The sequence below is a fragment of the Acanthaster planci genome, linkage group LG14 (genome assembly GCF_054643075.1).
Source record: "Acanthaster planci isolate LZ-2023a linkage group LG14, COTS_SCS, whole genome shotgun sequence".
In the NCBI taxonomy this organism is placed as follows: domain Eukaryota; kingdom Metazoa; phylum Echinodermata; class Asteroidea; order Valvatida; family Acanthasteridae; genus Acanthaster; species Acanthaster planci.
The window spans coordinates 9945021-9957580 of NC_141790.1; the positions used below are offsets into that span (position 1 = coordinate 9945021).

General features: G+C 42.6%; 1 protein-coding gene across 6 annotated transcripts; it reads right to left on the bottom strand.

The window, feature by feature from the left end:
- Window positions 1–1214: 1214 nt before the first annotated feature.
- Window positions 1215–12110, bottom strand: LOC110990935 (ferric reductase 1-like). Of its 6 annotated transcripts, none has more exons than XM_087145915.1 (10): window positions 11966–12110; window positions 9574–9798; window positions 8221–8372; window positions 7880–7971; window positions 7552–7664; window positions 5609–5629; window positions 4960–4980; window positions 4311–4331; window positions 3603–3623; window positions 1215–3104 (listed from the first exon to the last, which is right to left on the bottom strand). In XM_087145915.1, exons 2-10 carry the CDS (start codon window positions 9782–9784, stop codon window positions 3025–3027), a joined length of 732 nt encoding a protein of 243 aa, XP_087002041.1. In that variant the 5' UTR covers window positions 9785–9798; window positions 11966–12110; the 3' UTR covers window positions 1215–3024. The 6 variants fall into 6 exon arrangements, with proteins under 6 accessions (XP_087002041.1, XP_087002042.1, XP_087002044.1 ...); XM_087145916.1 differs by having other exon boundaries at window positions 9574–9823; window positions 11966–12101; XM_087145918.1 differs by having other exon boundaries at window positions 9574–9831; window positions 11966–12082.
- Window positions 12111–12560: the final 450 nt, after the last annotated feature.

Sequence of the window (12560 nt, forward strand, 5' to 3'; positions counted from 1 at the left end):
ATGTATTCATACCTTTTTGCATTACCTGCAGGAGGAAAGACTTTTTCAACTTTGCGGCCTGAATGTTGAGCTGGATTTCTGGAATGGACTCAATATATAGACCAAAATGTGCCAGCTAAGTGCCGTGATTTAAAGTGTCAAACATCACCAAACATGGCGTCCTTTAGCAATGTGTCAGAAGAAGTGTTTAGTGAAAAATAAAGCCTGTTTTGGGCAAATTGCTCAAAAACACCAGAGGTCTGTTACTTTACCGACAGTCGGCTTAATCTGTGGTAAATGACACTTATAACACACTTTGCTATGCGAGGACGCAATGTTTACTGATGTCTGGTACCAAGCAGGCGCGATTTTACGGGCGCAATCGGTCTTTCACTCCTGGTGCTCTTCGTATGCTATAAGTATGCTATATGTTAAATTTGGTGGCACAATCGTTGGTACTTTAACGGATTAGTTTTGCCATGGGCGTGTAGTTTCAAGTTGTAAGTTAATTTTTAAGTCGTGTAAACCTGTGGAGGAGTTCAGTACTCACCACAATCTTCCTCGACTCTTTTCCCTTGTCCCTACACCATTGCATAATTAACCTTGGCAAGTATAATTTTCACCACCGGTATGAAACGCGATCCTATTTTCCATTCTTGTTATAAACCACCATAGACTGAACATTTCCGTGACACTGGCCTATATCAATAGGAAATGAGCGGAGAATTAGAAGCGGTTTGGAGAGAGGCTCGGTAACTTGAGATGCGTTTGTTTGAGCGATATGAATTCGTTTACTTAAGCACAATTTATTTTACAAAAATCTGCTGACATGTGTAGCATTGGACTTCCATTTTGAGGTTTCACTCAGTTGTATACAGTGTATCCGCCTCGAGCAGAAGCACCCCCTCATCGGTGGGGAGTGTTCATTTTGTTGGTAGTGACGAGGACCGCAACACTATACAGTGGTTCTCACCAAAGGAGCTCCCGTTGCTATGAACATTGCGCCCTCTCCTAGACTAACTGTGGGCTCACAGTGAGTGAAACGAACTGTGTGACGATTTCACGTGAAGCTTGGAAGATCTCAAACAATCCCTATTCTACAGAATATCTAATCTTGTTTGGTTTGTCACTTGAAAAAAGAGAGTTTTCCATATTGGTTTCACGCTGCTGGGACTAGGTGGTAGGCTCACCGTCGCAAGTTGCTGCAATATCCATTCAGCTAACACTCACCAATCTTTGCTTTCACCCTTTTAATACATTTTATGCTGACATTCTTGTTAACTCCATCTTTTGTACTTTAATACGAGCGATTCACAATAGTGCGCCCCCAAGAGCTTGCAACGCATTGACCAATCAGAACGCGCGATATTTGTCGACCTTTCCAAACGCGCGATGGGTCGACAAATTCCGTGCATTGTGATTGGCCAACGCGTTGCAAACGTGCAACGTGCGCAAACTCTTGGTGGCGCATTATTGTGGAACGGCCGTATTTGCTAAAAAGCGTTGAAACATTAAGATTTTCATAGCGGTACTGTAAAGGGTTTAGTACTCTGTGTACAACTGGCAAATTTGCTAGCCTTCTTGCAGAAAAAAAGTAAAACGCAAACAAAAGAAACTGACTTGATAATTGATATCTGAATTTTACAACCGCTGACTAATGCTATATCTTGCTAACAAAAATGGCTTACAGAGCTCATCTTGCTAACACAGAAATATTAAGGCTGATTACCGAATGTACCTCTGCATCCTTGTTCGTTCAGAAAATGATCTATGCCTTGATTAGAAAGGGGTTTAGTACTCTGTGTACAATTGGTGAGTTTACTTGCCTTCTTCAAGCAAAAAAGCAATAAAACACAAACAAAAGAAACTAACTTGACAATTGATACCTGAATTTTACAACCGTAGACTAATGCTATATCTTACTTACAAAATATGGCTTACAAAGCTAAAATTGCTTACAGCGAGAAACTGATTACCGACTTAACGTCTGCATCCTTGTGCGTTCAAACTGTTTTAGAAAAATCAACAAAATGTCTTCCCGTCTACACAGATTCCCTGCGGCGGATGTGGTAAAGTGCCTTTCTCAGGGGCACAACCAGGGCAGAATCATCCAGGTCTGGCACCCAATTCAAGTACCCCAGTTTGATATCTATACTGCTCGACAGCCGATAAATGCGTGAATCGTTTAAACTGTATTAATCTGTTATTACGGTTATATCTGATCAAATTATAGATGGAAACTAAAATTAGAAAAAAAAGCTGATTGTCTTCTGCAAACAAATAATAATGCACAAAGGTATTGCGCACTACAAAGTTATAAATGCACAAACATACCATTTGAACAATGAACCGCGGTTCGGTAGGTCTTTTCTGGAACAGAAGTGCGTGAGTCGGCGTATAAGAATAGCCACGAACGTGCTTTGGTTGGCCATGCGCTGTTGGAATACCGAACTGACTACAGCAAAGTGAAAAAAAAATCTCCAAACAAAATATCCCCTGGCTGGACGTTCAACCTATAAGTTTATGGCTACACGTTATTTGCACGAGTCATTCCAAGCATTACAAAATCCCCACTAATTTCACGCCCTGATTTGACGAGTCAAAATGCATTCACAAAAGCCATGTTCAAACCCATCTTCCGCAGCTACGGCTTCGTCCACTGAGGCCTGTATTCACGCAATATATCAGAAACTGGCAAAGACATATAGCTCCAGGCTCAGGATTTGGACAATGCCTAATACCACTTCAGTTGTCGTTAGACACACCAATAAAAGTAGGGATAGTACCTATGGCTCCGCCCAAAGATTTTGGCTACGGCCGGTAATTACACATGTGGCTATGGAAGCCTACAGGTGTGACGGCTTAAGCAAGTTCCTATCCACTTGCATGAAATACTCTGCCGGCCTCAGCCAAAACCGTGTACTGAGTATACTTTCTAAAACTGTAATAAGCTGTTTCGACACCAACTGAAACTACTACAAATTAATGCACAAAAAAGCATCTTAAGCGATTTGGCATCATCTTGGCATCGTGACTTCGCTGGATTTAGTACTTGTGAACGCTGAGAAACGAGGCTAGCAGAGCAGCCACGAGAGCCAGGGTGACGGACACAGAGTGGCTGGGTCCTGGACAGATGGGAAAAAAATCAGGATCATAAAAGTGCGTGATCTCCGGCCGTGCGGCAAAGCTTCATGGGCATAGAGACCCGTCCCCCGCCCCCAAAGCTGAAGGATCAAGAAGTCGACATTTTAACCTTACTTTCACGTTAAATCTACAACGAAAACCGTCCAAAACACTTTTTAAAGTCACTTAAAAAGCACACTGACTGATAACATGTAACGAAGTTAGATCACAGCTCCAAGAGTCGATTGAGTTCTCTGGACCATGTTTTGCGAATTTTGTGGGACCGATGAATGACTGAAGAACCCTTACGAAAATCCCCCTTCAAACAAAAGGTTTCTAAAATGCGACTGCATATTGCGTATGCAGCTACAGGTACTAAAAATGAAACGTATGCTAGACAACGTAGTCTTAACATCAGTGTAATCCTCGTGCCGCTGGACGGGGAATTGTAAATTTTCTGCTTAAGAGGATGGATTGAACACGTGAAAATTGGAACTCACCGCCTGAAGTCGGAGTAACCACTAAAAGAAAAACAAAAAATCGAATATGTCGGTATCGTTTATTTCACAGCAAAATTCTTGTCAGGACTATAATAGGTTCTCAAAGGGCCAATTTCAAGGAATGTTCTTACAATGGGACATTATACTTTCCACTGGTATAGTGACCGAGAGTGTTCTCCGCTTTAGTTTGAGAGTTATAGTTGTCAGTAACGCAGCTGGAGGACACTTGCTCCTGCCCTCGTACCCCTCAGCTGGGGGGGGGGCATAGGCACCTGTCCCACTTCCCAAAACGATGGTAACAAAACCGAAGAATCAAGAAGCCGAAATCTTAACTTCACTTTCACGTTAAATCCCTAATGAAAACCGTCCAAAATACTTTTAAAAGCATTTCAAAAGCAACATGATTGATAATATGGAACGAGGTTAGAACAAAGCTCCGACTGTCGGTTGAGCTCCAGTGGCTTCCCTTGACCATGACTCGCAAAGTTTGTCGGGCCAGTTAATAACTGGAAAACAAAAACTACTGAAATCCCCCTTCAAACAAAAGGTGCCTGTATGCGACTTTATATTGCGTCTGCAACTACATGCACTAAGAACAAAACGTAAGCTAGACAGTAGAGTCTAACTAATCCTCGTGCAGCTCGAGGAGCAATTGTAATTTGCTGCTCATAAAGGATGGATTAAACTTGAGTGAAATTTTGAACTTACCGCCTGACGTCGGGGTAACCGCTGGAAGAAAAACAAAAAGTCAAATATGTCAGTATCACTAATTTCGCAGCAAAATTCTTGTTCAGCCGATACGTTCTCAGCCGGCCTATTTCCGGGAATGTTCTTGAGACTTTATAAGTTCCACTGGCATGGTAACAGAGAGTGTTCTAGGCTTTAGTTTGATAGATTACAGTTGTCAGCAGCTGGAGGACTTTTGCCCTGCCTTTGGACCCTCCTCCGGGGGGGGGCATATAGAGACCCCTCCCCCTTTCCCAAACAGGGGAATAAACTGATTAATTAGGGAGCCGAATTTCTAACTTCACGTTCACGTTAAATCCACAATGAAAACCGTCCAAATACTTTTACAAACACTTAAAGAGCACAATGATTGATAATATGGAACGAAGTTCGAACAAAGCTCCAAGTGTCGATTGAGTTCCATTGACTTCCCTTGACCCTGTGGGGCCCCCTACCACCCTCCTTAAACAAAAGTTTCCTAAAATGCGACTACATATTGTGTCTGTAAATACTTAGAATGAAGCGAATGCCACACAGTGGCGTCAAAATATCATTCTAATCTTCGTGCCGCTCGAAGAGGAAAGTTTCTGCTCAGAAGAGATGGATTAATCATTTAAAATTTTTAACTTACCGCCTGACGTCGGGGTAACCGCTGGAAGAAAAACAAAAAGTCAAATATGTCAGTATCACTAATTTCGCAGCAAAATTCTTGTTCAGCCGATACGTTCTCAGCCGGCCTATTTCCGGGAATGTTCTTGAGACTTTATAAGTTCCACTGGCATGGTAACAGAGAGTGTTCTAGGCTTTAGTTTGATAGATTACAGTTGTCAGCAGCTGGAGGACTTTTGCCCTGCCTTTGGACCCTCCTCCGGGGGGGGGCATATAGAGACCCCTCCCCCTTTCCCAAACAGGGGAATAAACTGATTAATTAGGGAGCCGAATTTCTAACTTCACGTTCACGTTAAATCCACAATGAAAACCGTCCAAATACTTTTACAAACACTTAAAGAGCACAATGATTGATAATATGGAACGAAGTTCGAACAAAGCTCCAAGTGTCGATTGAGTTCCATTGACTTCCCTTGACCCTGTGGGGCCCCCTACCACCCTCCTTAAACAAAAGTTTCCTAAAATGCGACTACATATTGTGTCTGTAAATACTTAGAATGAAGCGAATGCCACACAGTGGCGTCAAAATATCATTCTAATCTTCGTGCCGCTCGAAGAGGAAAGTTTCTGCTCAGAAGAGATGGATTAATCATTTAAAATTTTTAACTCACCGCCTGACATCGGGGTAACCGCTGGAAGAAAAACAAAAATTGGAATTAGTCAGTATCGCTCACTTCACAGCACAACTCTGGTCAAGACTATAGCAGACTAGAATAAGTTCTCAACCGGCCAATTTCAAGGAATGTTCTTGAGACGTTGTACGTTCCATCGGCATAATGATAGGGAGTGTTCTCGGCTTTAGTCTGATAGTTCAACCCCCTACCCCCAGTGTTGTAGTCGAGTACTTTCCGAGTACCAACGTTCTCCGCAAAATACTGAACTGGGTAAGAGGGAATAAAGCCAGAGTGCACAGGCATTTGATGGTAAATGTGCAAAGGTAAGATTACAAAATAAATGTTAGACTTCAGACACTCTCAGTTGTGTAAAATTTAAGTTTTAAGGAGAAAAGTACTCGGAAAGTACTCGGCCGAGTACTTTCCAAGTACTTTTGTCCTAAAAAGTTAATTTGAATCAAACAGTGAAGGTCTGAAGTCATTATGTTGCTTTGTAATCTTACCTTTATGCATGTACCATCAAATGCCGATGTACTTCAGCTTTGTTCCCTCCTAACTAGTTAAATATTTGGTGGAGAATTTGGTTCTCAAAAAGTACTCGACTACATCACTGCCTACCCCCCGAAGATGAGCCTTGCTACTTGCCCAAAGACAGCAATACTGCACCTAAATGGGAGTCTTCCCAGTTAACCCGTTGCTTCTCCCTAAGAGCCTGGCTATATCACTAATCGTTCTTGTCATATGAATCACTTACTGCTTTTTATCGCATTTCCTACGGAATATATAAAAAAAATACATGCTCACTGCAATGCATGACAGAAAATCTATGTGTTGCGGTTGCAACTGAACCGCTTCCGACTTTCGTGGTCGATCACTTCTCCCGCCAGTAGTAAAGGTCAGAGATACCGGGTTTTTTTTTTTAATCGCATGCAAGTTTTCACCAGTTTTTCCGGGTTACTACTCGACTATCCATCCCCAACAATCAGAATATTAAACTTGAAAAAAAAAGAAATAGCACGTTTTTCATTGTCATGTTAGGGCTATATGAGCGGTGTGAGTGTCGTCGGAGCGGTCCTAACTGAATGGAGATCAGTACTGCAGAAGTTTTTCAAACAGCTATCAACAGGATCAAACATTTTTAGCGAGAGTAGACAAGCTGATTATGGGCCCCGGGTTCGAATACTTTGTGAGCCGACTTTTACACTCTAAAAACTGTGTTCACTATATTGAACACAATATCTTGCTTTCATGCTACAAAATAATTTGGTGCCCAATTCCTAGACATCAATGTGCAATGGCTACACACCGTCCATCAATACTGTAAACACTATACTTCAACATATTTACAAACTAACAAGAAGATATTGCTCGGGAATGTGATTTATGGCCGTTCACGGCCTTTGCTGGTTAACGTTCAATTTTGTTCTTCGGAGTACTTTCGCCTGTAGTTTTCAATGCGTCTCAGTCCGTTGGTTCCTTGTAATGTGTTTCATTTTGTCTGTCCTGTTCTGTTCTTTGTCTTTCCTCTATGATAGTTAATACTTTCATTTCAGTTTCTAACATGAGATGTTCTGTTTTAGATACGTTTCCATATTAGCCCCTTTTCATTTGTGGCCTAATAGTTATTATTCCTAATTTTTATCGAGTACCTTTTGTATATCAACCATCTGTATAATTTAATTAACTAACATGGAAATAAATGTTGAGATGGAATGAAATGAAAACGAAAATAATGACATTAAATGCCCTAACTATGCACATTACTATGCACATGCCAAAGGAAGAGGGCTGCACCTTAATGCAACTCCAAACAGCCGTGACATTTTCAGACATTACCACTAAAAATGGTATGAATCGCATCAGAGGTGTCAAATTGGATATGTTAATTCTGAAGAGCCACTAAACACTGTGATGTCGTTGGCAGAAGAAAAAAAACTTACGCTGTTGAGTGGGCGCCCCAGTGACGCCTCCAGTGGCGTTGAAGCTGATTTGGCTGGACATGACGTTTAGGTAAAAGTAGTCCTGGTCTGGTACCCCTTTCACAATTGTGGCCCTGATCAGGAAACCACCAAGAAAAGATTGAGAAGAGTGCAGTGACTGCACGTAAACAAATGGGACTTGTGCGTATGCTGCAAGGTACCAGTCCCATTTTAATCGGATTAATATGCATTTTTTGCTGGGAACAAAAAGAACTGCCCGATCAGTGGAGCAAAATGTTAGTAATTAAAGTAAGGGGGAAAACAGATATGGAGTTTGGGCTTTTCTTACATGAACTTGATGGGGCCTTCGTCTTGCGCAGGAGCAGTCCATGTCGCTTCAATAGACGATCTAGTCATACTGTTAGAATGCCCCCAGGCAGACTGAAATTAGATGGATTAAACACAACATAATGCGTGCATGATGATAATTCAATATTCTATCCGGGCTACGCCCACTCTGTCCAAGTTAGAAAGCGCCCTCTCTTTTTTCACAAACGACACGTGATGCAAAATGGAGCACTTCATTCCCAATTTTAACAGATAATCGGGGCAACATTTCCTTGTATCCCTGCTCAGTTGCAAAAGGACATGTAAACTCGATTTACTTAATCTGTGCCGGGGTATGCTTACATTTTCCACATTGTGGCACGTCAGGAGCTGCGTAGTAGCAGGCGGGCTGGAGAACGTTCCTATGGCAACGTCGTTGTCCCGGGCAGGATCTGCGCGACGTGCTTGGATAAAAAACCCCTCGAATTGGTTGCCACCTGTTCCAGTGATGGTTACTTTGGGCATAGTGAAAAAAATCATCACAGGGAAAGTCATTTGCAAAGCAGTGTGTCAGCGATAATTTGCTCTTTTTTTTGCATACAAGGACGTACTTTATAACTGACTGAGTACACTGGTGCACGGTCCAGATGGCCTAAATGGACCGACAAGTTCGAGTCAACTTGCAACAAAGCAACAAAACTGCTACGCCTAAAATACCATCAACAGAAAAAAAAGTACTATGCTGCGCGCGGGCTTGTATAACCTGTAGGCCAATCCTCCCCCATAGCGTCAAAAGCTGAATAGGACGCAGAGAAGAGATGCCCATGCGGCAGAAAATAACGCCGGTTATGCAGGTGAAAGTCTCGGATTATGGCTATATCCCTATAGGCATGGGCGTAAATGGGGGGGGTATATCCCCACTTTCGATCTTGGGGGGATCGGCTAATGAAGCAGCCCCCCCCCAAGCAAAAAAAAAATTTGCAGATTCTGAAGAAGTTTTCGGACTTCCCAACGACTAAAAATGCATTCAATATCACTCAAATAAGAAAAAAAAATCAGCTTTAAATATGCCGTATGCCGTTCTGGTGCAAGATTCCGCATGAATGCAGTACGTATTTATCTTCACCATAAAAAAATTGACTGCTATAATGGTGTCCAATGGTGTCATCCCCCATCCTGCTTTTCGAATTTCATGGTCAGGTATTAAAGTCTTCCCTCACTTTTCCCCATCCCCCACCCCAATCAATTTCCGGCACAAATGTACGGCCCTGCCTATTGGTGCGCCCATGGATAACTGCCGAGACTCATCCAATGGGGCGTGGCAGGAATTCTGGTCAATGGGTTTGGTCTGTTGGCCGATAGTCTGTAATTGAGTGGGACCAAAACGCCAATAGGCGTATCGGGAAAGCCATTTTGATTGTGTTCCTACAATCCACTTTATTCAGTATAATCTGTTATTTGGGATGGTGCCAGGCTATATGGGGTTCAATGCCTCACTTTCATTATCTTTAAATATGGCGTTTAAAACAATTAGATTCAATTAATTGCCGATGCGAAATTCTTCATCAGCACAAACGGCATTAATCTGTAATGGAAAATCATTTCAGTGCTTTCAGTTTTTTCTCAATTGTCAATTTGAAAAGATAAAAAGTTAACCTCGCTTTCAATTCAATATGGTCGACTTGTTAGCAATGCAGTCAACTTTGTATGGCGTACCTGTCAAGGAGCTGCCCCTCATGTACTCGTCTGCCGACGCGGTGATGGTGTAAGGCGGGTTGGCTGTGTCATCGGCCCGACTCATCCCGCCGTTGTGACCGGTCGGTATCATGTCGGTGCAGAGATTAGGATAAGTTGACCCCACGGGCGGCCCGCCGGTGAAACCCAACACGGTAGCCACAAGCGCCAGAAGAAGGACGGCATACATCATGTTTGTTGGGGGTTCTTTTTAAAACAATTAAGAGTAGCCCTGAAAATCTCACGTCAGAAATGTACAAATACCGTACAGAATTAAAGGATGATCTTTTCTGAAAAAAGGAACAAAATGCTACATGAACATCGTACCACAGCCTATGCTGTTTTCCTTTGAAAGTTGTGTACGAGTGATAAAAAAACACCTTTCAAACAAACACTAAATTCGAACAATGCACCAAAAAAACCGAGAAAGCAGCCTCGCAAACGACGAGAGTGGAGAGCGCTTTAGATACCTGTTTTAAATTCTGTTTGAACCATTTTAATCTTCTCACCGTCTTCTCCGACGTCACCCTACATTATAACATCACATATTCTAGCGTGTTTGCATGACGTGTCACTAATCTGCCCCGAGTTCAAGTGCACCCTCACCGGTATCAGAGAAAGGCTGCTACGGAGTTTCCCAACCGGGTTCTTGCTCGCCTTGGGCGTGCACGACTTGGAGAAGACCATAGATTCCGGCCTAAAATTCGTCGGGCCTATACTCAGCGCAGTGCCCCGCAGTGCCAAAAGTCCATAAACTTGCATGCGCGCCTCTGCAGGGAAGTTCGCACCCAAGGACTGTCAGTTTCATTTTAAAAACACGCCTTCGTTTCTTCCCGTTCAGAGCGGATAGCATCATGATTCTGATGGACAGCAGCACGCCCATTAAATTTTGAGCAATTGGAGGGGACAGCTTATATGTACATCTGGATTTCTGCATTTTGCTCAAAATAGTCGGTTGGCAGAATGGGCTGACTAAACATGCATTTATTGGGTCATCTCTAACCAGAGACCGAAACGGGACTTCTCATACATGGTAAAGCCAGCACACTATCAGGGCCCAGCATGACACGTATAACATTATGTGAGCACGGTAGGCGGGGGTAAAAAAAAAATGGCCAGATCTGTATAGGCCCTATTGTCTATGAATCGTTTCTTATCTTTGAAATGACAGACATTGCGAGGACGTACTGGCAAGTACAAAATTTACCATCGAATAGCAGAGAGGCAAACACAATCAATTTGCAGTAAGATAGCAAGTTTAAACGAATTTCGTTTGTAAATTGTTAACCAACGAAGATACGTCTTGTTTCACGTTATACCGGTAGGCTACCCACGGACAGATTGCATGTTCGTGAACATCAGGCCTAGATGTACAGCCCCTCAAACCTGGGGTGTGAAGTGCTCTGCAATTCACGCGGTTGCGCGCGCATAGTACATGCGCAGTTGACTTCCTTTGTCAGACTCCAGGCCAAGGCTATCAAAGGAACAAAATCTCAACATAGTCAGTTGACAGGTGTCAGTACAAATAAGGCCGGCCCCGGCCAGTCAGCAAACCCTCCGCTCATGAACGTAAAGAATTCATTGAAAGAATAAAACCCGGTTTCGTTGAAACAGTGAGTTTCCGACAGCACTGAAAACCGTTATTCCGTGCGCGTTAGTTTATATGCGAGTGTCTGATTCTTTTTCTTGAAAAAAATACCTCGTCATCTTATGGAAACATTTATTTTAACAGCCCTATTGCACAAGAGTTCCAAATGTGTGAACATCACTAATTTCCCTTCGTAGTAGTTCATTATTATGTCCTAGAAAGCTTAACTGAGCAATGTGAATATTAAAGCAATACTCTCATAGGATTTCTGCACAGGGTGTAAAGTGACGTCTGCATATCGAACTCTTTTCTTTCTCTCATTTTTTAGGCAAAATTCATAATTCCATGTTACCCGAAAACAAGTGGTTCCGTACAGAGCATTGTCTGACACCAACAATTTAAAAATGATTTATCAACCTGTTTATATAATGAAGGCTGACCTGCATCACGAATATTCATTTAGTCTTTTTATGAGCGATTTATGACGACAGACCATTTTACCTCCATGGACAGACCAACTGTTTCATACACAAACCCTACAACCTAAACCCGTGTCATCAACATGACACAGAGCTATAAAATTAAGCATGTCAACGCCACTGTACACTGTACGTGTACAATATGTAAGCCTGGTCGCGGTATCTCTACCGGCAGGAAATGAAACTATCACAATTAACGTCACAAACAAAGTACCAGTTACGATTCTGAGACAATCTAACGCCAAACAAAGCACTGTGCAGGCCTGTTTCACATTTATAAATGTAACTAGCTAGCGGAGACACTTACGGCTTTCGACGTTGATCCAATAACGACAATGGTAATAATGCCTGATGAAATGATGTCCACCACTCCCGAGCTGCCTGGATGACTGTGGTACTTCTGCGGTGGCGTACGTCTTTCCGCGGAAGCAGGGCGCCCAAGGCCTCCTATTGTTTGCATGGCTGCTGCAATTTCTGTGATTTTCGAAATAAATTTGTGTTTCTCTGTTTCCCTTGGAGCGTTTGTGATTAAGCAGTTTTTTTCAGGGCAGGCACATTGCATGTCGCTACACTTTTTCGTTTACTGGACTTTGCATAAGCCACCACCCAAATGTGGTGGGGCAAAAATTACAATCATTTTGCAAAATGTGGTGATAAGCGAAACCCCGTCCCCCCATTTGATCCAACTAAACTCCACCCCAATAAGGAAAGAGAGATGGTAGGCCTTAATTCACACTTCCACTGGACTTCAATCACACGGTAAAAACTGTGTTTTATCGTTTCACTATCCCGCGTTTCGTAGTGCGTGCTTTGACTTTTTTACGCACGCTGTACGTGACATGACATCTACACGACAGCAATATTCGTATCTACAACCTATAGAGTGAATGCATTTCCATCCA

What these genes read in the sequence shown, in the direction of transcription:
- LOC110990935 (XM_087145915.1), bottom strand. Translation starts at nt 9,784, where the DNA reads ATGATGTATGCCGTCCTTCTTCTGGCGCTTGTGGCTACCGTGTTGGGT. An exon ending in CGTGCCACAATGTGGAAAAT is followed by an intron (nt 7,972 to 8,220) that starts GTAAGCATACCC and finishes ATCTAATTTCAG; the next exon opens with TCTGCCTGGGGGCATTCTAA. An exon ending in GAAGGCCCCATCAAGTTCAT is followed by an intron (nt 7,665 to 7,879) that starts GTAAGAAAAGCC and finishes TTTCCTGATCAG; the next exon opens with GGCCACAATTGTGAAAGGGG.